The sequence below is a fragment of the Oncorhynchus kisutch genome, linkage group LG16 (assembly GCF_002021735.2).
Source record: "Oncorhynchus kisutch isolate 150728-3 linkage group LG16, Okis_V2, whole genome shotgun sequence".
Lineage (NCBI taxonomy): Eukaryota > Metazoa > Chordata > Actinopteri > Salmoniformes > Salmonidae > Oncorhynchus > Oncorhynchus kisutch.
Genome location: NC_034189.2, coordinates 9576828 through 9598238, shown reverse-complemented (window position 1 = coordinate 9598238; position 21411 = coordinate 9576828). Strand labels below are relative to the sequence as shown.

The 21411-nt window shown below is 41.2% G+C and overlaps 2 protein-coding genes across 3 annotated transcripts in view; both read right to left on the bottom strand.

Moving 5' to 3' along the window:
- Positions 1–3034, bottom strand: part of LOC109879138 (zinc finger protein 184-like) — a 37318-nt gene extending 34284 nt beyond the window's left edge. The window contains exons 1-2 of one of the 2 annotated variants that reach the window (XM_031791749.1): positions 2749–3034; positions 785–2418 (exon numbers count right to left, since the gene is read on the bottom strand). In XM_031791749.1, the coding sequence (XP_031647609.1) occupies positions 1319–2418; positions 2749–2920 (1272 nt within the window). In that variant the 5' untranslated portion in view covers positions 2921–3034 and the 3' untranslated portion in view covers positions 785–1318. Of the gene's footprint in view, positions 1–784; positions 2419–2748 lie in introns of those variants that run through there. The other variant, XM_020471339.2, reaches the window with a different exon arrangement.
- Positions 3035–11002: 7968 nt separating this feature from the next.
- Positions 11003–12332, bottom strand: LOC109879139 (oocyte zinc finger protein XlCOF15-like). Its single transcript, XM_020471334.2, has one exon. It carries the CDS (start codon positions 12155–12157, stop codon positions 11390–11392), a length of 768 nt encoding a protein of 255 aa, XP_020326923.1. The 5' UTR covers positions 12158–12332; the 3' UTR covers positions 11003–11389.
- Between the last annotated feature and the right edge of the window lie 9079 nt (positions 12333–21411).

Genomic DNA, 21411 nt, shown 5'->3' with positions numbered 1-21411 from the left:
ACAATTAGATTTGCTAAACTCTTGTGTCCTCTCTCCTCAGTCCTCTCTCGCCTCCTTTTGAAAAAGGTCAAAGTTAATCGAGGAGAGTCAGCGAGCAGAGTGAAAGCGGATGGAAATGCGCTCGTTTGAAATGAGACGGTCCTCCACTCTTGCATCATTAGGCAATTTACGTTTAGTAAATACTTTTCTAACACTTTTTTTCTTCTTAAAACTGCATTGTTGGTTAGTTAAAGGCTTGTAAGTAAGCGGTTCACTGTATGGTCGACACCCGTTGTATCCGTGCATGTGACAAATACAATTTGATTTGGATCCCAAACTAGATGTGTAAAGTGCTCAAAACAAATTAAATTCATTGTGGAAGCCATTTTATAGATAAAAACAATATGCTACTTATCGTTTTAGAAGTGTGTATGGTTTTCTACTCCGACAATACAACTGCTGATTTAAAAGGGGGGTGTGGAAGATAGCAAAACTCTTCCGTGGTAGGCTTCACCTGTACTTCCTCGCCAAAAAATAGGCTACCTAGGAGTGGAGGACACTCGACTGCACATCAATACCCCATCAAATATTAAATCAACATCATGAACGAGCAGCAGTAGGTCAACATTTCTGAGAAATACTCTTGGACGAATTGGGGGAGATATTTCCCAGAAAGTAAACATGTTTTAATGCATCAATGACATCAGTCAGACCATTCTCTCATCACCTGAGAGATGTAACAGATGTCAGTCGTACTCTCCTTGCGTTGTGTTTTGTCCAAAATAAATCACCCCCCAGCCAGTGGTCCCAGTTGAGCATTATTTATTATCTGTAGTTAAAAAGGAAGCAGCAACATTAGTTGTGCAGAGCTTAACGATGTTGATGGTAAAATCTGTAGCATGAAAACTGTGTCAGTAGTGAGCTTGTGTGACCATTACATCGGTGCGTGCTAGCTAACACACTTATATACAGTAATCATGTAGTAACCAAAAAAGTGTTAAAACAAACCAAAATATATTTTAGATTCTTCAAAGTAGCGTCCCTTTGCCTTGATGACAGCTTTGCACACTCTTACAAGGTAGAAAATAAAGTAAAACCCTTGAATGAGTTAGGTGTGTCCAAACTTGACAGATACTGTATATGTTGCCATCTTAGGGTCATGCACTACTCATGAAGCAAATGTAGAATTTGAACTATTCAAAAACATAAAATACCTTCAAATATCATCCATTAAATATATATATATATACACACCAGCCCTACTTAAAACGTGTTGTCCACATACTGCCTGTTTTTCCCATTCTTTTGAGAGAACAGCTTTGTCCTCATTTTCTTTCTTTCAGTTTTTGTCCTGCTTTCCTCTCTTGTGGATGTTTTTCACATGCATCAGCAGGTTAGTCTTTTGAGTGAAGCTTTTCCCGCAGTCACCACAGCTAAATGGTTTCTCTCCTGTGTGAGTCAGTTTATGCCTGGTTAAGTTCATATTGAGACTGAAGCTTCTCCCACAGTCTCCACAGCTAAATGGTTTCTCTCCTGTGTGAGTCAGTTTATGCTTCCTTAGGTTGCCCTTCAAATTGAAGCTTTTCCCACAGTCACCACAGCTAAATGGTTTCTCTCCTGTGTGAGTCCGCTTATGATCTGTAAGGTGTCCCTTCTGATAGAAGCTTTTCCCACAGACACCACAGCTAAATGGTTTCTCTCCTGTGTGAATACCCATGTGCCTAGACAGATCTCCCTTGTGTTTGATGGTCATGCCACAAATAGGGCAAGTGCAGGATTTCTCCATGGGACAGAGTTGGACATGGGCTTCCGGTTTACAGGTGGAGTTGTACTGTTTATTGGATAAGTGACATTCACTGAGTCTCTTCTTGGTAAGAGTCCCGTGCCTCTGCAGGTCAGCTTTCAGAGGAAACATTTCACCATAGTCATGGCAGTGGTGAGTTTTTCTAGACGTGGTGCTGGGTTTGGAACCGCGTTCCCCCATTGACATGTTTGGATCTAATGGTGGGGTGGGACCCAATGGTGGGCTGCTGTCAAGTCCTACTGGGTCGCTGCCAATGGCTGAACTGTGGCTGGAGGCATTGTTCTGAGTATATGGCGATAAACAGGGAATGTAAAGACCCTTTAGGTGGGTCACAGTGCCAAAAGGTTTGAGATCCACCGGTTTAGAGTCACTCTCTCTGTTCTCCACAGTCTTGGTTTGGGGAAGAGTCAAGGACTGAAGTGGTTGCTCCTGATCACATTCACTTTTCACACAGGAAGGAGTGAATATGAACTCTATGATATCAGGCTCTAGACCTTGAAGCTGCTCTTCCTCCTGTTTCCCTTTAATCAGTGTGGTATCTGGGTCCTTCTGCCCCAGACTGGGGCTCCACTCCTGCTCACAGTGCTGCTGCTCAGGGGGAACCTCCTCTTCAGAGACAGAGAGCTGCAGGGAGTCTGGAGGGAAGGAGAGGAGGGGCAGAGTTTACCTAGACTTTAGACATCAGGGTTGGGGTCAATTTTAATTAGGTCAACTGTAATTCCAACTCAATAACTGGAAAACTAGAATATATTTTAGACTATTTCTCAATAAATAAAGAGAATAATATTTATTTATAAAGTTTTCTAATTTATTATACATCCAAATCACTTCCTGGTTTTTATCCATGCGCTGTAAATAAAAAAAACAAGTCTTAAAATTGATGTAATGATGATCACTGTTAGCCCAAACAGTTTATCAATAAGGTAGAAAGAACTATAGCTAGCTTTCTGTATCTACATACGAACCTATTTTACATAGTTGCATCTCTGGTGTGATCCGCAACAGTCTCCGTAGCCGATCATTCTCCTCCTGGTATTCTCCTACCGTTTTCTCAACCGCCCCAAAAATATCCACAGCAGCCGCCGTTAAACGATCATTTAAAAACAAACGCAACAACTGTAGTTTAGACATTTTCATTCGAATGAGATTCGGGTATCTTATTCAGTTCAGTTAGTGGATATTTTGTTACTCCACGCAATGAATGCAAAATGAAAACAGAGTCGTTTCCAATCCTACTTCCGTGTTCTAGTCAAGGAAATTTCAGAAAATACCTCGTTTCTAACTGTGGCGAACCCGGAAACTGTGGCGAACCCGGAAACACACAACAGCGCCGCCAGCTGGATGGGGGTTTACTACTGTGTAAGGCAGCCTACATGCCAGTAGGAAAGGGAAACAATAACTACATGTAGACAAACAGTGGTTATCATAAGTAAAGGATGATCTGGGATGGACAATTATTAAGCAGGAGTCGACTGTAATATCATAATTTTATACAGGATTCATTCAATGTCATGAATGAGGAGCATTAGGTCAACATTTGTATTTAACCTTTATTTTAACACAGAGTCATACTGAGACTAAACCCTGTAATTACAAAAAATATATACATTAATACAAGATGAAACGCAAAGCAGAGATACAAAACACAGTCATAGAAAACAAACACATACTACAAAATGTCCTCAATCAGCGTCCGAAATGCCCTAGAGGTACCAAATCATCACCTTTGAGAAACTCAAAAGCTGATTTACCTAACTGTAGAGAAGTTAGCCATCCTTGGTAACTTGTACTTCTAAAAAGTTATTAATGATGTTAGGTATAGTGGGAGGTTTTGTAAGAAAAGCAATGCATCGATCTGCAAGACTTCAAGGAGGGCCAACCTACTCTCTGATACAGAATGCAGTGATGTGAACCTGTCACCCGTAATAAAGTGTAGTGCTCTGTGATAAACTGCATCTAATGGTTTCAGTGTATTTGGCAGCTGCATTAACGTAGATATTGTCGCCGTAGTCAATGACCGGTAGGACCGGTGATGATACATACTGTTGGACAAATGCAAGGCAAGGTTTTCTTGAAAGCATATTTGAAATGTATCAATAACTTGGTGTTTTATTACAGAACAGGGATGGAAATGGATAACTACATGTGGGGAGACAGTTACAATAAAAACAACTCTAAATTTAAGGACACTAAATTGTTGCGTTTCCCTGATTTGTTATCCTGACTCCCCCTGTGGCTAAATATGGAAGTCAGGTTCACAACAAATTCCTCTCTTCCAGCTATGCTTTTATCCAAAGCAGATTGCCCAAAAATTCATTCAGAATTCTAAACCAGATTAAACATGTTTATGAGGTGACCGATACCTCTGTATACACTCCAATATGTTTCAATCGTCCTTTTGTTCCACCTCTGTCTGATAAAGTGTTTGTTGAATGGAGTGAGAATGGGCTGGCCACAACTGTAAGACCTAGACATAGAGAAGCAATTTGCATCATGTAACCAGTTAAAGAACACATTTGAACTCTCGAATTCCAAATGGTTCTGCTATTTACAAGTCAGACACTATATCAAAGGGAAAACATTTAAAACTTTGAAATCCTCCTTGTGCAACATTCATTTTTAGAACCTGTTACAGCACCTCCCTGTGCAACATTCATTTTTAGAACCTGTTACAGCACCCTCCCTGTGCAACATTCATTTTTAGAACCTGTTACAGCACCCTCCCTGTGCAACATTCATTTTTAGAACCTGTTACAGCACCCTCCCTGTGCAACATTCATTTTTAGAACCTGTTACAGCACCCTCCCTGTGCAACATTCATTTTTAGAACCTGTTACAGCACCCTCCCTGTGCAACATTCATTTAAATGACCTGTTACAGCACCCACCCAACTCAACACACCTAGTCTCCCAGTTACTCAACACACCTAGTCTCCCAGTTACTCAACACACCTAGTCTCCCAGTTACTCAACACACCTAGTCTCCCAGTTACTCAACACACCTAGTCTCCCAGTTACTCAACACACCTAGTCTCCCAGTTACTCAACACACCTAGTCTCCCAGTTACTCAACACACCTAGTCTCCCAGTTACTCAACACACCTAGTCTCCCAGTTACTCAACACACCTAGTCTCCCAGTTACTCAACACACCTAGTCTCCCAGTTACTCAACACACCTAGTCCCCCAGTTACTCAACACACCTAGTCTCCCAGTTACTCAACACACCTAGTCTCCCAGTTACTCAACACACCTAGTCTCCCAGTTTGTATCCTTTAATGACCTGTTACAGCGCCCTCCCAACTCAACACACCTAGTCTCCCAGTTACTCAACACACCTAGTCTCCCAGTTTGTATCCTTTAATGACCTGTTACAGCGCCCTCCCAACAGCTCTATCCAATCAGATCTGACATCCGCATCGGTGTTGGAGGTGCAACTGCTTTTAGCTTAATGTGTCCATATACGAGGTTCGGTTTGCTCCGAGCAGAACTCGACTAGGAGAAAGCGAACATCTGTGCCCTTAACACCTTCTTCGGTTGAAAAACAAAAAGTCAAGCGGCATTATTACAATTTGCCCCTCTTGAGATGCCGTAGCAACAAATAGCCAATAAACACTTAGTCAAAATAGATAAATCAAGAAATGTGTAATAAATTGACATTTTTGCCAAGGAGATCTTAGTCGCGCATTTTTAATGTCTTACTAAGATGTTTGGTGCAGTGTTTCTCAAGTGAAAGATTGGCATGAAAACAAGTATTTTCTCGTTGAATGACAAACACTTCGTTCAAGAATCCCTACTGTTGACCAATTACTGACAAAGGGGCATAGACTTCAGCTACCAAACTATCGACTAACCTCAAGAAAATAATGTTGTTTCCTCAAACAGTCGAACACTAAAATGTCACAAAAAACACAATATACTGTTTCGAATGGGAAGCATGACCTGTAAGCTTTAACGGATAGGGTTTCGTGACATATAGATATAGAATCTACCTCCATGTTTCCTCAATGTGTGACAGGTGTAAACTATATAGAATCTACCTCCATGTTTCCTCAATGTGTGACAGGTTTAAACTATATAGAATCTACCTCCATGTTTCCTCAATGTTTGACAGGTGTAAACTATATAGAATCTACCTCCATGTTTCCTCAATGTGTGACAGGTGTAAACTATATAGAATCTACCTCCATGTTTCCTCAATGTGTGACAGGTGTAAACTATATAGAATCTACCTCCATGTTTCCTCAATGTGTGACAGGTGTAAACTATATAGAATCTATCTCCATGTTTCCTCAATGTGTGACAGGTGTAAACTATATAGAATCTGCCTCCATGTTGACAGGTGTAAATCTTCTTCTTCTTCTATGGTTGATTGGCGGTCCACAAACAAACGTTCAATGTCCATGCCACCACCTACTGTTCTGGCGTGTGCGATCAATCATGGTTTGCCTAGTTCTGTACCACTAAAATAAATAAACAAATAAATCCCTACTAACGTAGGGACAGCACATTTATCAGAGCAAGATTTCTGAATAGGAAACTGTGTCAGGACTAGTAGGGACGCCATGAAAACGACATCAGTCCGCCTAGTAGTCACACCATTCTGTGGGCTGGCAGGTAGCCTAACAGTTAAGAATGTTGGGACAGTAACTGAAAGGTTGCTGGTTCGAATCCCCGAGCTGGCAATGTGTAAAAAGCTTCTGTTCTGCCCTTGTGCAAAAGAAAACTAAGAGTCTGAGTTATTCACCACAACCTGCAGTAGAATGGGCTTTGGTCTGATATTCCACCTGGCCGGACTGTAGCTCGAGCACTGAGTGAGGAACCTGTTGCATCCTCCCGGGTGGCAGTCATACCGCTCGGGGGCTGGGATCTTGGGTTCCCGGTGCAGGTACCTTGGAGGAACTACGGCGAAGCCTATAGCACTGGGTGATGAGACTTGGGTATTGGCTCCTCCTGGGTTGAGGTTGGACTGTGGTTGGAGGGAGTCGGTAAGTGCCCGGAGGGTCTCTGATATTTGGGAGAGTTGTTCTTGCTGCCGCCCCAGCAGTGCTCCTTGGTGGGTTACAATCTGGGTGATCTCTACCGGGTGCATGCTTGAGGCAGAAGCTTGCTATGACGTGGTGAGGTTGGACCCAGGTACAGAGAAAAGACCAGACGAGGAATCAGTGGTTAAGGATAAATATTATAGTTTGCTGAGAACGGTAGCCGAAGGATTACAGTAACACAGGAAAAACAACAAACACTAAGTCTCAAACTCACTCAGGAAACAAATACACCCGGTAAACAATTCAAGCTTCTGCAAAGGAAACCAGAAACACACCTCTTATAACAGGGAAATCATAATGAATAATAGGACATACCAGTGTCACTAATGTCTCTAGGATGGTCTCTGCCGCCCTCTGGTGACAGGTGGTACCAATGACACGCACTGTATCTGCGAGCTGTTGGCTAGAGCGCTTGTACCAAGAACATGGCTTTCTGAAATGAAACGTAACGAACCCCAAGTAACGAAACGTAACGTACCGAACCCCAAGTTAAAAGTGATTGCTTTTGTATTGGAACCGCAGCCCAGGCGTTCTTTCACGTGGAAAAGTGATTTAAAAAATAAAATTAAAAATGTATTCTGTGGGTTTTATGGCAGACTACAACCCAACAAGGTGTATTGCCGCCACCAACTGGGCAGGTTGAATTTTTTGTTGTTGTTAAAAATCTAATCCATACGTGATAGGGAAACAAATTTATAATCCAACAAACTAGAAAAAAAGAGTAAAATGACAAACAAAAAACCTCCCACTTCATCCTTCATATCTCCCTTCTCTAGGGTCTGAGAGGGTGGTACAGCTTGTGACGACATCCACAATAATAAGATCTATTTTCCTGGACCTTCTCTCCACCTTGGCAGTTCCATTAATTACCACAGCTATAAAGGCTACAAAGTCCACCTTCTCTCCACCTTGGCAGTTCCATTAATTACCACAGCTATAAAGGCTACAAAGTCCACCTTCTCTCCACCTTGGCAGTTCCATTAATTACCACAGCTATAAAGGCTACAAAGTCCACCTTCTTAACCTTTCAAATATCAGGGTCCTGCTGGTGAAAGGCAACCTCTGCAGCCTGCGGTGATGGCCTATCCACCTACATGGACTCTTCAGGAGCACCATTTAAACCCTCAACCCTTTTAAAAAGTTGGACAACCATGACTTTGGGTCACCTCGTTATCTTTTTTTGCAACACTTCAACGTTTTCATCACTTATATAACTCGGGATAGGATCTTTTCCACACCTTGGACATTTCTCCCTTCTGCAAACACTTGAAAACACCACCAAAAGCTTTTAGAGTGATACCTGCATTGATCTTGGGATACATGCTCTGACTCTGTAGTTCACAGTGCCTTCGGAAACTATTCAGACTCGTTGACTTTGTCCACATTTTGTTACGTTACAGCCTTTGTTCTAAAATTGATTAAATTGTCGCCCCCCCCCCCCCCCCCGCATCAATCTACACATAATGACAAATATATATTTTTAAATTTATTCAGACCCTTTATTCAGTACTTTGTTGAAGCACCTTTGGCAGCGATTACAGCCTCGAGTCTTCTTGGGTATGATGCTACAAGCTTGGCACACCTGTATTTAGGGAATTTCTCCCATTCTTCTTTGCAGAACCTCTCAAGCTCTGTCAGGTTGGATGGGTAGTGTCGCTGCACAGCTATGTTCAGGCCTCTCCAGATATGTTAGATTGGGTTCAAGTCTGGGCCACCCAAGGACAACTCCTGCATTGTCTTGACTGTGTGCTTATGATACTGTCCTGTTGGAAATTAGAAACTTCGCCCCGATTCCAGGCTGTGTCGCAGCTGGCCGTGACCGTCCTGGACGACGTTAGGAGAGGGTTTGGCTGGCTGTGATGTCCTTGTACCATCACACTCTAGTAACTCCTGTGGCGGGCCGAGCGCATACACGCTGACACGGTTGCCAGGTGGTTCTTCCGACACATTGGTGCGGCTGGCGGGGTCGTGTTTCGGAGGACATACGGCTTTCGATCCTTTCCAGGATGCTCAATGGAGACAGGAAGCACCTGAGCTCAATTTTTAGTCTCATAGCAATATGTGTGCACACAATAAGGTATTTCATTTTTTATTAATTTTTTTACTTAAAAAAAAATTTGATTTGCGAAAATGTTTTTAAAAAACTGTTTTTGCTTTGTCATTACGGGGTATTGTGTGTAGATTGTTCAGGAAAGGCTGTAAAGTAACAAAATGTGGAAAAAGTCAAGTGGTCCGAATACTTCCCAAAGGCAATGTATCATATCCTAACTGCACTTGAGCAGGGAGAGACTCCACATCTGCCACGTAGACTCCCTCTCCGGCGCTCGAGGTCACCCGTCCGCTTATTATTACACACAGCTGTCACCAGCGTTACGCTGTGGTGGAAATTCTACCTTTATTTACTAATAATGAGGAGAGGCAAAGTCAATAATTAAATCAAGGTGTTACTTTTATTAAAAACGTATTGCAATAAGGAAGCTGGTTGTATCACAAACAGAGTGAACAGAGTGAGAGCCCCCACAAAAAAAACATCTGACCTTATGTATGTGTATGTGGAGAGACACGAAACTAGGTTACAGGCTACAGAATATAATAGAGAGGTTGTCTCAGTCCGTCACAACTGAGTGAGGACAATAGGCAACCAAAGTGACAGGAAGTCACTCCAGACATACTTCCTCTAACAGTAGCTCAACGGTTCCCCAAAGTTGGGCAAGCAAGCGCCTTTGACCGTGAACCCAGATGATGTATGGTCCTATTGGTCACACACACACACGGTCACACACACACGGTCACACACACACACACACACGGTCACACACATACGGTCACACACACACACAAACACAGTCACACACACACACACCTTTTGCCCAGAAACAGGCTCCAAACAGAAAAACAGAACAGAACAACAGATTTATCACTGGTGAGTAAGATATAACCTTTACTCTGTCTCCAGTTAAGCTAAGAGGAACCAGTCAGTTTCCCCAGACATCATGGGGTCATTCTACACACCCACAGAACAGTTAGAACACACCCCAACTTATGCACACACACTTTACTATCTCATAGGAGTTCGTTAAAAGGAACTATCTCAAGCACAATGCCTAGTCTTAAAGAACAATATTTTAGTACACAAGCATTAGTAAGGTTAAACAGAAAATGCCCTCACAGCCTACGCAATAAATAACGCATAATATTGGTACTGGGAGCAATACTGGCATTTCTCGCAAGTCATGTTGTATTCTAACATCTATAAGTGACTTTTGTTAAACTTCAAAATCAATTTTAGATACTTTCAGATGATTTGGACATGATGTGCGAAAAATGCCAATATCGGTCCCATGAATTGAATTGGGATTTGTGCCAAAAATGCTAAAACATTAGCATGTGGAAACGGTCCCAGGGAAAATAAACCAAAGCATGGTTTGTTGTCATACCCTTGTCCATAGACAAGTTACAGGGTAAGGAAACCAATTTGTTATTTGTAATTTGTGTGAACTATCCCTTTAACCACACTGCTAACCTTATGCCTAACCGTAAATGAAGACTAAAAAACTAATTTTGACTTTGTGGCTGTGGAACCTGACTTTATGCCTAGAGAAGCTGGTAGAAAGAAAAACAAAGGTTATCACTCATTAGTTACCACAGCCACAAAGTTAACCACACCCGTTTCTACAATTTATTTTCTTAAATTCCAATTTTTAAACATAACCCTAACCCCACCGTTAACCTATTGCCTAATCCTAATTTTAAATTAAGAACAAAAAAGCCATTTTGGTTCTCGTTTATTTTTACGATATAGCCAATTTTGACTTTGTTATTGTTGTAACTAGTGACAACGCAAAACAAAACTGAATTTTCTTTTTCCGTTTGTGTCATGTTAATCTATATTTTTAAAACAGTGCCCCCTGGTGGACGGAGTTCTACTACACGCTACAGACCAGTGGTAATATTTTTGTTTTATTTAACTAGGCAAGTCATTTAAGAACAAATTCTTATGAAAGCCTAGGAACAGTGGGTTAACTGCCTTGTTCAGGGGCAGAATGGCAGATTTGTACCTTGTCAGCCCGGGGATTTGAACTAGCAACCTTTCAGTTACCGGCCCAGCCGGTATGATAGAAGACAAACTATGAAATGACTCATATGGAATCATGTCGTAACCTAAGAAGTGTTAAATAAATCTAAATATGTTTTACATTTGAGATTCTTCAAAGTAGCCACCCTTTTCCTTTGATGACAGCTTTGCACACTCATTCAGGCATTCGCCTGTCATCACCCTGGGAGACATTCCAAAACAAACGATCAAGAATTCCTCTTATAATGACGTGAAAATATCGACACTGAACAGCAGAGCTGTGATTTTCCTACAGTAGTGTTTGATCATTACCTCATCATTCAAATCAAACTTAATTTCAGAAAAATGTTTACATAACTTTCTCACATCCAATTATCTGAGAGCAACAGGAAGTTGCTCTGCTCACATCCTGCTTTTTTATTCCCATCTTTTGACAGAAGATCTTAGTTCTAATGTAATTTTTTTTCCTTTCAGTTTTCATCCTGTTTTCATCCTTTGTGGATGTTTTTGACGTGAGTCAGCAGGTTAATCTTCTGCGTGAAGCTCTTCCCACAGTCACCACAGATAAAAGGTTTCTCTCTTGTGTGAGTCCGTTTATGCATGGTTAAATGTTCCTTGCGATTGAAACTCTTCCCACAGTCACCACAGCTAAATGGTTTCTCTCCTGTGTGAGTCAGTTTATGCCTGGTTAGATGCTCCTTGCGATTGAAGCTCTTCCCACAGTGCACACATGTAAAGGGTTTCTCTCCTGTGTGAATCCTCATGTGATTGGACAGATCTCCTTTGTATTTGAAGGTCTTTCCACAAACAGGGCAGGTGCAGGGTTTACCACCAGAGTCGGACATGAGTTGGACATGGGCCTTCAGTTTACAGGTGGAGTTGTAGCGTTTCTTGCAGAAGCTGCATTCACTGAGTCTCTTCTTGGTGAGAGTCACGTGTCTCTGCAGGTCAGCTTTCAGAGCATATGTTTCTCCACAGTCATGGCAGTGGTGAGTTCTTCTAGACGTGTTGCTGGGTTTGGAACAGTGTTTCTCCAATGGTGAGTTGAGATCCATTGGTGGGCTGCTGTCAAGTCCTACTGGGTCACTGCTTATGGCTGAGCTGTGGCTGGAGGCATTGTTTTGATTATCTGGAGGGTCACAGGGAATGTTGAGACCCTTTAGATGGGTCACAGTGCCAAAATGTTTCAGATCCCAAAGTGGGTCCTCCAGATCACATTCACTTTTCACACAGGAAGGAGTGAATTTGAACTTCATGATATCAGGCTCCACCCCTTGAAGCTGCTCTTCCCCCTGATTGGTCCTAAATTCCTCCTGTTCCTCTTCAATCTGTTTGGTCTCTGGGTCCTTCTGCCCCAGACTGGGACTCCACTCCTGCTCACAGTGCTGCTGCTCAGGGGGAACCTCCTTTTCAGAGACAGAGAGCTGCAGGGAGTCTGGAGGGAAGGAGAGGAGGAGCAGAGGTTACCTATATAGAGACTTTAGATATCAGGGTTGTGGTCAACTTGAATTTATAAACCAGTAAATTCATAACTATGTAAACTATAATTCCAAATCAATACCTGAAAGCTATAATCTATGTTCAATTACTTCTCAATGATTCTAGAGAAGAAGCTATTTATTAGTAATGTTTTTCCATTTTCTTATTAAAACATAACATTAATTTAAAACATTTTATTAAACAAATATCTACAAACAAAAGAGGATTAGTCACATGCAAACAAACTATTTACATTGCCAGGAATCCTAAACAAACAAATCATATTCATTCAACAAGTTTTAATGGCCTTTTTCATTTTAGTTAAAGTAGTGCCATAATGTTTAAATTCATTTATAAAGTGAAAAAGTTAGGTTTTTAATTAGAGAATTTGCAAATATGAAATTTACCTAGTATCATTAGCAGTTTAATTAAATATACTACATCTTTATCTATGTCAGAATTTCTGAAATAAATCATCTCAAAACCATTAAATAGTACAACCGGCCCTATTTTTTTTTTGTAACAAAATTCTGTATGTCAATCCAAAAACATTCTACAGGCAAAAAATACATGCAAAATGGTCTCCTCCATTTCACAGAAATCACATTTACAGTCAATATTCAGCTTGAATCATTCCAAAACATGTTTAACAGGATAAATTCTATGTAACATGCTAAATTAAACTTCCTTTACCTTGTTACTGATACAATATTTGTTAGCAATTTTCCATGCTTTCGCCCATTGTATATCACCATAGATATTTGACCAAAAGAATCTTGCTGAGGTAATTGTAGTATCAAACATGATTCCTAATCTGTTATCTTTGATGTTAATATTGCCAATGAATATATTTTCATGTAAATCTATGTTACTTACATCAACCACAGAGGAATTTAAAAGAGGTACAACCCCCCTTGGAATCGCATCAAAAACAATTGCATATTCTTTCAAAGCAGTTACCAAAAAAAGGCATTTTTTTTTATATCTTTGTTGTTCCATAGAAAGTATCTGTGTTGGGAAAAATTGTGTTTATATGCTAACATCCAAGCAAAAAATTCCTGTTTATGGAATTTGGCCAACTTTACTGGGATTTTATCAACATCAAAATTACATCGAAGCAAAAAATTCTAAACCAACAGTCAAATAAATACTTAGGGAAGACATTCCAAATACTGTTCTGGTTCTTAACATACTTTTAAAATAAATTGGATTCTGAAGTATTATTTAGAGTATAATGTTCTTGGGTATTAGTGAGAATATATTTTCGTAAATAGTGAGGCTTGTTCCTCCAAATAAAATTATACAGAATCTTATCCAAGTCCTTTACAGTTTTAGGGCATAATTCAAGTGATAACGAGACATAAACCGATCTGGATAACCCTTCAGCTTCGGACAATAAAACCTGACCGTATAACGAAATATCTCTCAGCAACTAGAGGTTCAATTTCTTCTTTGTTTTCTCAATAATGGGGTTAAAGTTTAATTCACTCCTTTGTTTTGAATCCTTGCATGTAACTATTCCAAGATAAGGTAACTTATCTTTAACTGGGATACCATATGCTTCCTGTAAAACACAATCTTTGAGTGGAAATAAGACTGACTTATTGATATTCATTTTCAAACCCAAAACGAAGGAAAAGTCTTCAATACAGGAAACTGCTTTAGAAACCTCATTCCTGTCTCTTAAAAATATGGTGGTATCATCAGCCAGTTGACGTAGTTTAAATGCATTGCCAAGTGCTGAAACACATCGAAAATTCCCTTTCTTGATATGAAGAGACATCATTTGAGTAACCAATAAAAAGTGACTAATTGGGCAGCCCTGCCTAATGCCACGGCCAATATTAAATCTTTGGGGTGTCCCGTGAGCTAACCAAACCCCCAAAAAACATATTGCTTTGAACATAAAGCTTTTGACACTGTAGAACATGAGTTTATAAAAACCAACAAACATAAGAAAACTATCATCAAGGATGAGGTCATTATAGTCAATCATATCTAAGATCAACCTGATGTTACTACTAATGTGTTGAACGTGCATAAAACCAGATTGCTCTTCATCAATGATATGACGCAAGCCTTGTTTCAACCTCTTAGCAAACACAAGGGCAAATCATTTCCCATCATTATTCAACAGGCTAATGGGTCTCCAGTTGTCTACACAAAGAGGATCCTTATTAGGTTTGGGAATCAAAGTAATTACACCTTGCTTTAAGGAAGCCAGTAAATCCCCTTTTTCTATTGGTTCTTGAAACATAAGAATGAAAGGAATCAATTTATTGTTGAATGCTTTATTGTTATCAAACATCATTTCCAGGGGGCCTATTGCCCTTAAGGCTTTTAATACAGTCTTTTATCTCAATTTCAGTTCTTTCACCACAAAAATCTCTGAAATCATTATCTACCTTCTTAGCAATGTTTGCGACATTGTCTAACAAAGGATCCATATTGGAAGTTGACTGGGCTGATGTATACAGCTTCTGATAAAACTGGGCAACATGCTGAGAGATTTCTTTTGGATTTTCATTGGGAGTACTTTTAATCATTCATTTACATATGGAAGTCTTTTCGCCTGCACTTTTTTCTAAATTAAATTTTCTCTCCCAGCAATTTGTCTTGATCTTACTAACACTCCCCGGGCCTTTTCCTCGTAGATACAGTCTAACTGCATTTGCAATGATGACAGCTCCAGTAATTCCTGATTAGTTAGTTCAGTTTTTAACCTCTCTGAACTACTGATCCCGTATCCGGGAGCGTAACTACACCCTCAGGCTCATTACCATAACGCAACGTTAACGATTTCTCAAAATCGCAAATGAAATGAAATAAATATGCCTGCTCTCAAGCTTAGCCTTTTCTTAACAACACTGTCATCTCAGATTTTCAAAATATGCTTTTGAACCATTGCAAATCAATCATTTGTGTAAGAGTGATAATGGCTGCCGTAGCATTTAGCGTAGCATTAACGTAGCATTTAGCACATAACATTTTCACAAAAACCAGCAAAGTAATCAAATAAAATAATTTACCTTTGAAGAACTTCAGATGTTTCAATGAGGAGACTCTCAGTTACATAGCAGATGTCCAGTTTTTCCTGAAAGATTCTTTGTGTAGGACAAATCGCTCCGTTTTGTTACTACACATTTGGCTACCGAAACGAACCGAAAATTCAGTCACCAAAATGTCAAACTTTTTTCCGAATTAACTCCATAATATCCACCGAAACATGGCAAACGTTGTTTGAATCAATCCCCAAGGTGTTTTTTCACATATCTCTTCATTGATATGCCGTTCGTGGAAGCATGGTTTGTCTCTGAATTCCATGGAAAAATACCAGCACCTGAGTTTTGCATCAATTTCCACGCAGGACACCGTGCAGGACACTTGGAAAATGTAGTCTCTTATGGTCAATCTTCCAATGATATGCCTGCAAATACGTCACAATGCTCCAGACCCCTTGGGGAAACGATAGAAAGGGCAGGCTCATTCCTGTCCCATTCACAGCCATATAAGGAGATTATGCAAATCGGTGCCTCAGAAATCCTGTTCATTTCCTGGTTGCAGAAACATCTTGGTTTCGCCTGTAGCATGAGTTCTGGGGCACTCACAGTGAAAATCTTTGCAGTTCTGGAAACGTCAGAGTGTCTTCTTTCCAAAGCTACCAATTCCATGCATAGTCGAGCATCTTTTTGTGACGATATATTGCGCTTAAAACGGGAACGTCTTCAAAGTAATTACACCTTGCTTTAAGGAAGCCATTAAATCCCCTTTTTCTATTGGTTCTTGAAACATAACAAGAATGAAAGGAATCAATTTATTGTTGAATGCTTTATTGTTATCAAACATCATTTCCAGGGGACCTATTGCCCTTAAGGCTTTTAATACAGTCTTTTATCTCAATTTCAGTTCTTTCACCACAAAAATCTCTGAAATCATTATCTACCTTCTTAGCAATGTTTGCGACATTGTCTAACAAAGGATCCATATTGGAAGTTGACTGGGCTGATGTATACAGCTTCTGATAAAACTGGGCAACATGCTGAGAGATTTCTTTTGGATTTTCATTGGGAGTACTTTTAATCATTCATTTACATATGGAAGTCTTTTCGCCTGCACTTTTTTCTAAATTAAATTTTCTCTCCCAGCAATTTGTCTTGATCTTACTAACACTCCCCGGGTCTTTTCCTCGTAGATACAGTCTAACTGCATTTGCAATGATGACAGCTCCAGTAATTCCTGATTAGTTAGTTCAGTTTTTAAGTTAATCCACTATTCCCTTTATGATGTCATATTCTTTCTCTCTTGGCACGAGCAATTTCTTTCCCCATTGAAATAGCCAAAAGCCTTATCAAATTTCATTAGCTCCCAGTAACTTCCAAACGCATTCATAACACAGGCACAATTCCAGTATTTATCAATCATTCCTGCTACATCCTTCTTAAATAATCAATTCTCTAGTAAAGTCTCATTCATTTTCCAGTAACCTTTACTAACTTTTTTTTGTTGACAAACCTTTATTGATATCCCTTTGTGGTCTGTTAAAATCGATGGTTCAATTGAGACTGTATCAACCCTGTCAGCCATATCTTCAGATATCAGCCAGAAATCATTACGGGATTGTATAGATAAGATTATGTTTACATGGAGTACCAAAGATTTATCTGAGTTTTTATGTCTCCAAATATCTAGACCACCTAACCTTAGACATAATTCCTTATCTTACAAACAGAATTGCTATCCTTAGGAGGCCATCTATCTAGATTATCATGTAATACTGTATTAAAATCTCCACCCCATATTACTTTGGCCAATGGAAATTTAGACATAATTGAACTTATTTTCCTCTCAATGTCTCTAAATAAAATAGTTACTTGACTTATTATTGGAAGCTATTTATTGGAAGCATAAGTACTTACAACAATGAATTGAACGTGGTTGACATCTAACAATAGCATAATCCATCTCCCTGTATTATCTGCTTCATGACTCAATATATGACCCTTAAAGTTGCCTTTTAAAATAGCGACATAGTTTCAACATCCATTATCTCAGCAACAGTTTGGTCATGTCCTGATTCCATGCTACTAGCTATGAAGACGTTAGCAGGCTAACTTAACTACACAAGCTGAAACTTTTCGTTAGCTAGCTTGTTCGTTGGAAATCATCAAAATTATATTTCAATGGTTTGATTAATTACAAAATTATTTAAAACAGCTACATTGTATGGTTATCTATTTTTTTGTGATTTTTAATTTATTTTTTGCAACTGCAGTCTAAAACTATAAACTTTGTGAGAAAACCCTAAAATTGTTCCTCAGCTAGAAATATTAACCTCTCATAAGGCCATCTTCAGCCCTTTAAATTTACATTCAAATCACTTCCTGGTTTTTATGACGCAAGCTTTTTATCCATGCGCGGCAAATTTAAAAATCAACTTCTTAAATGTATCAATAAATTAAAACTATAGATAGCTATCCGTAGAGCTACATACGTACCTATTCCACATAGTTGTATCTTTGGTGTCCTCCGCAGCAGTCTCCGTAGCCGATTATTCTCCTCCTGGTATCTCCTACCGTTTTCTCAACTGCCCCGAAAATCTCCACACAGCAGCCGCGGTTAAACGCTCATTTAAAAACGCACGCAGCAACTGTAGTTTAGACATTTTCAGTCGAATGAGAGTTGGGTAGTCTATTTCATCAGTCAGTATGTCTTTCTTTATTCCACACAATGAATGCAAAGTCTTTTCCAATCCTACTTCCGTGTTCTAGTCAAGGAATATCTTAATTTTTTGTTTATCCGTCGTTCTAGTTGTTGACGAACCCAGAAACACACAACAGCGCCACCAGCTGGATGGGAGTATACAACTGTGCAAGGCAGCCTACATGCCAGTAGGAAAGGGAAACAATAACTACATGTAGACGAACAGTGGTTATCATAAGTAAAGGATGGTCTGAGATAATCAATTATTCAGGAGTCAACCGTCAGGAGTCAACCGTCTATCATTACACTATACGAGATGAAAGCAATATCATGATTTTTTATTTTTTTAATTTCACCTTTATTTAACCAGGTAGGCAAGTTGAGAACAAGTTCTCGTTTACAACTGCGACCTGGCCAAGATAAAGCAAAGCAGTTTGACACATATAACAACACAGAGTTACACATGGAGTAAAAACAAACATACAGTCAATAATACAGTAGAAAAATAAGTCTATATACAATGTGAGCAAATAAGGTGAGATAAGGGAGGTAAAGGCAATAAATAGGCCATGGTGGCAAAGTAAATACAATATAGCAATTAAAACACTGGAATGGTAGATTTGACATTAGATGAGTGTGCAAAGTAGAAATACTGGGGTGCAAAGGAGCAAAATAAATAAATACAGTAGGGGAAGAGGTAGTTGTTTGGGCTATTTATAGATGGGCTATGTACAGGTGCAGTGATCTGTGAGCTGCTCTGACAGCTGGTGCTTAAAGCTAGTGAGGGAAATAAGTGTTTCCAGGTTCAGAGATTTTTGTAGTTCGTTCCAGTCATTGGCAGCAGAGAACTGGAAGGAGAGGCGGCCAAAGGAGGAATTGGCTTGGGGGTTACAAGTGAGATATACCTGCTGGAACGCGTGCTACGGGTGGGTGCAGCTATAGTGACCAGTGAGCAGAGATAAGGTGGGACTTTACCTAGAAGGGTCTTGTAGATGACCTGGAGCCAATGGGTTTGGCGACGAGTATGAAGCGAGGGCCAGCCAACGAGAGCGTACAGGTCGCAATGATGGGTAGTATATGGGGCTTTGGTGACAAAACGGATGGCACTGTGATAGACTGCATCCAATTTGTTGAGTAGGGTGTTGGAGGCTATTTTGTAAACGTCATTGCCAAATACGAGGATCGGTAAGATGGTCAGTTTTACGAGGGTATGTTTGGCAGCATGGGCGTTTTAGTTTTACTTGTATTTAAGAGCGGTTGGAGGCCACGGAAGGAGAGTTGTATGGCATTGAAGCTCGTGTGGAGGGTTGTATGGGGCTAACCTGTTCCGGTGCAGTGTCACCTTTCTCCCCCTGGGAGGAAGCTGCACCCGGTAAACAACTTACCCTCTCCAGGACACTGCAGGGTCCCACCCAGTGACTGTCCAACTTGGGGCATCTGCCTTTTTTCCTTAGGGGGCTGTAGACCCAGACCCAGACCCAGCCACAAAGTGCCTTCCCCGGGTGTGCACGTCATAGTTCCTCTTCTGCCTCACACCTGCATTCACCAGCTGCTCTCTGGCGAAGGTGTGGGCTGTCTCCAGGCGGTCCTGGAGTCTCTGGGCATACTCCGGCCCCAGGGGAACATGAGGGCTATCCAGGGGCCGACCAAACGCCATCTCCGCAGGGGTGCGAAATTCTCTCCCCAGTATGAGGAGGCAGGAGGTGGAGTCTTGGACAGCGGAGCAGCATGCCATGAGGACCATAGGCAGGTTCTCGTCTCAGTCACGCTGGTGTTTGGAAGAGACGATGGCCAGCTACTGTCCAAGCGTTTTGTTGAAGCGCTCCACAAGGCCATCACTTTGAGGATGGAGAGGAGTAGTGCGGGTCTTGTGCATACCCAGCCTCTCACACATGGTGGCAAACACAGGGGACTCAAAGTTTCAGCCTTGGTTGCTGTGGATGGACTCCGCAGCTCCAAACCTGCTGAACATCCCCGCTGTCAGGGCGTCGACGATGGTCTCTGCCTCCTGGTCATGCAGAGCATAGGCCTCGGGACATTTTGTGAGATAGTCCATGGCCGTGAGCACCCAGCGGTTTCCACTGTCTGTGGTGGGGAACGGCCCAACTACATCCACTCCCACCCTCTCCATGGGAGCCCCCACTGGGAACTGTTGGAGCTGAGCATGAGATCGGCCTGGGGGGCCCTTTCTCGCTGTGCAATTGTCACAGCGGCGACAAAAGTCCTCCACATCCCACTTCTGACACCAATGTAACGAAACAGCAGGGAGCTGGTCTCGAACCCTTGACCTTCTAGCCCGAGGTCCAGCGTGCTATCGACTGTGCCGCAAAAGCATGCTCGTGCGGCAGGGTCGATTTCCGGGCTTATAAACCCAGGGTCGTTACAGTATTAATTACATCAGGCCGATCATTATGTCATCACCTTAGAGACCATTATGTCATCACCTTAAAGACAGTCTAAATCAAACAACCAGATTTTCATGTTTCTAATGACAGAAAAATTGAATAGACTTTGTACAGCAGACCTGTGAATTTCCTACAATACTCTGTCTGTTCAGTTAGGTGCCCCTTGTGATTGAAGCGTTTCCCACAGTCACCACAGCTAAAAGGTTTCTCTCCTGTGTGAATCCTCATGTGCATGGACAGATTTCCTTTTTGTTTGAAGGTCTTGCCACAAAAGGGGCAGGTGCAGAGTTCCCCCATTGGTGGGATCAGATCCAATTGTGGGTTGGGATCCAATGATTGGCTGCTGTCAAGTCCTGCTGGGTCACTCCTTATGGCTGAGCTCTGTCTGTGGGCATTGTATTGATTATCTGGAAGGTCACAGGCAATGTCAAAACCCTTTAGGTGGGTCACAGTGCCAAAAGGTTAAGGACTCACCGGTTTAGAGTAACTCTCCCAGTTCTCTTGGGGAAGAGTCAAGGACCGAAGTGGGTCCTCCAGATCACATTCACTTTTTTACACAGGAAGGAGTGAATATGAACTCTATATCAGGCTCCACCCCTTGAAGCTGCTCTTCCTCCTGACTGGTCTTGAGTTCTGCCTCTTACTCTTTAATCAGTGTGGGCTCTGAGTCCTCCTGCCCCAGACTGGGGCTCCACTCCTGCTCACAGTGCTGCTGCTCAGGGGGAACCTCCTCTTTAGAGACGGCGAGGGGGAGCTGCAAGGAGAGTCTGTAGAGAAGGAGAGGAGGGTAGGCGTTATACAGCCTTTAGAGTCGCTGAGAAAACTCAACTCCACAGTCTATACAGTAGCAGTTAAAGGTTTGGACACACCAACTCATTCAAGTTTATTTTTTACTATTTTCTACATTGAAGAATAATAGTGAAGAC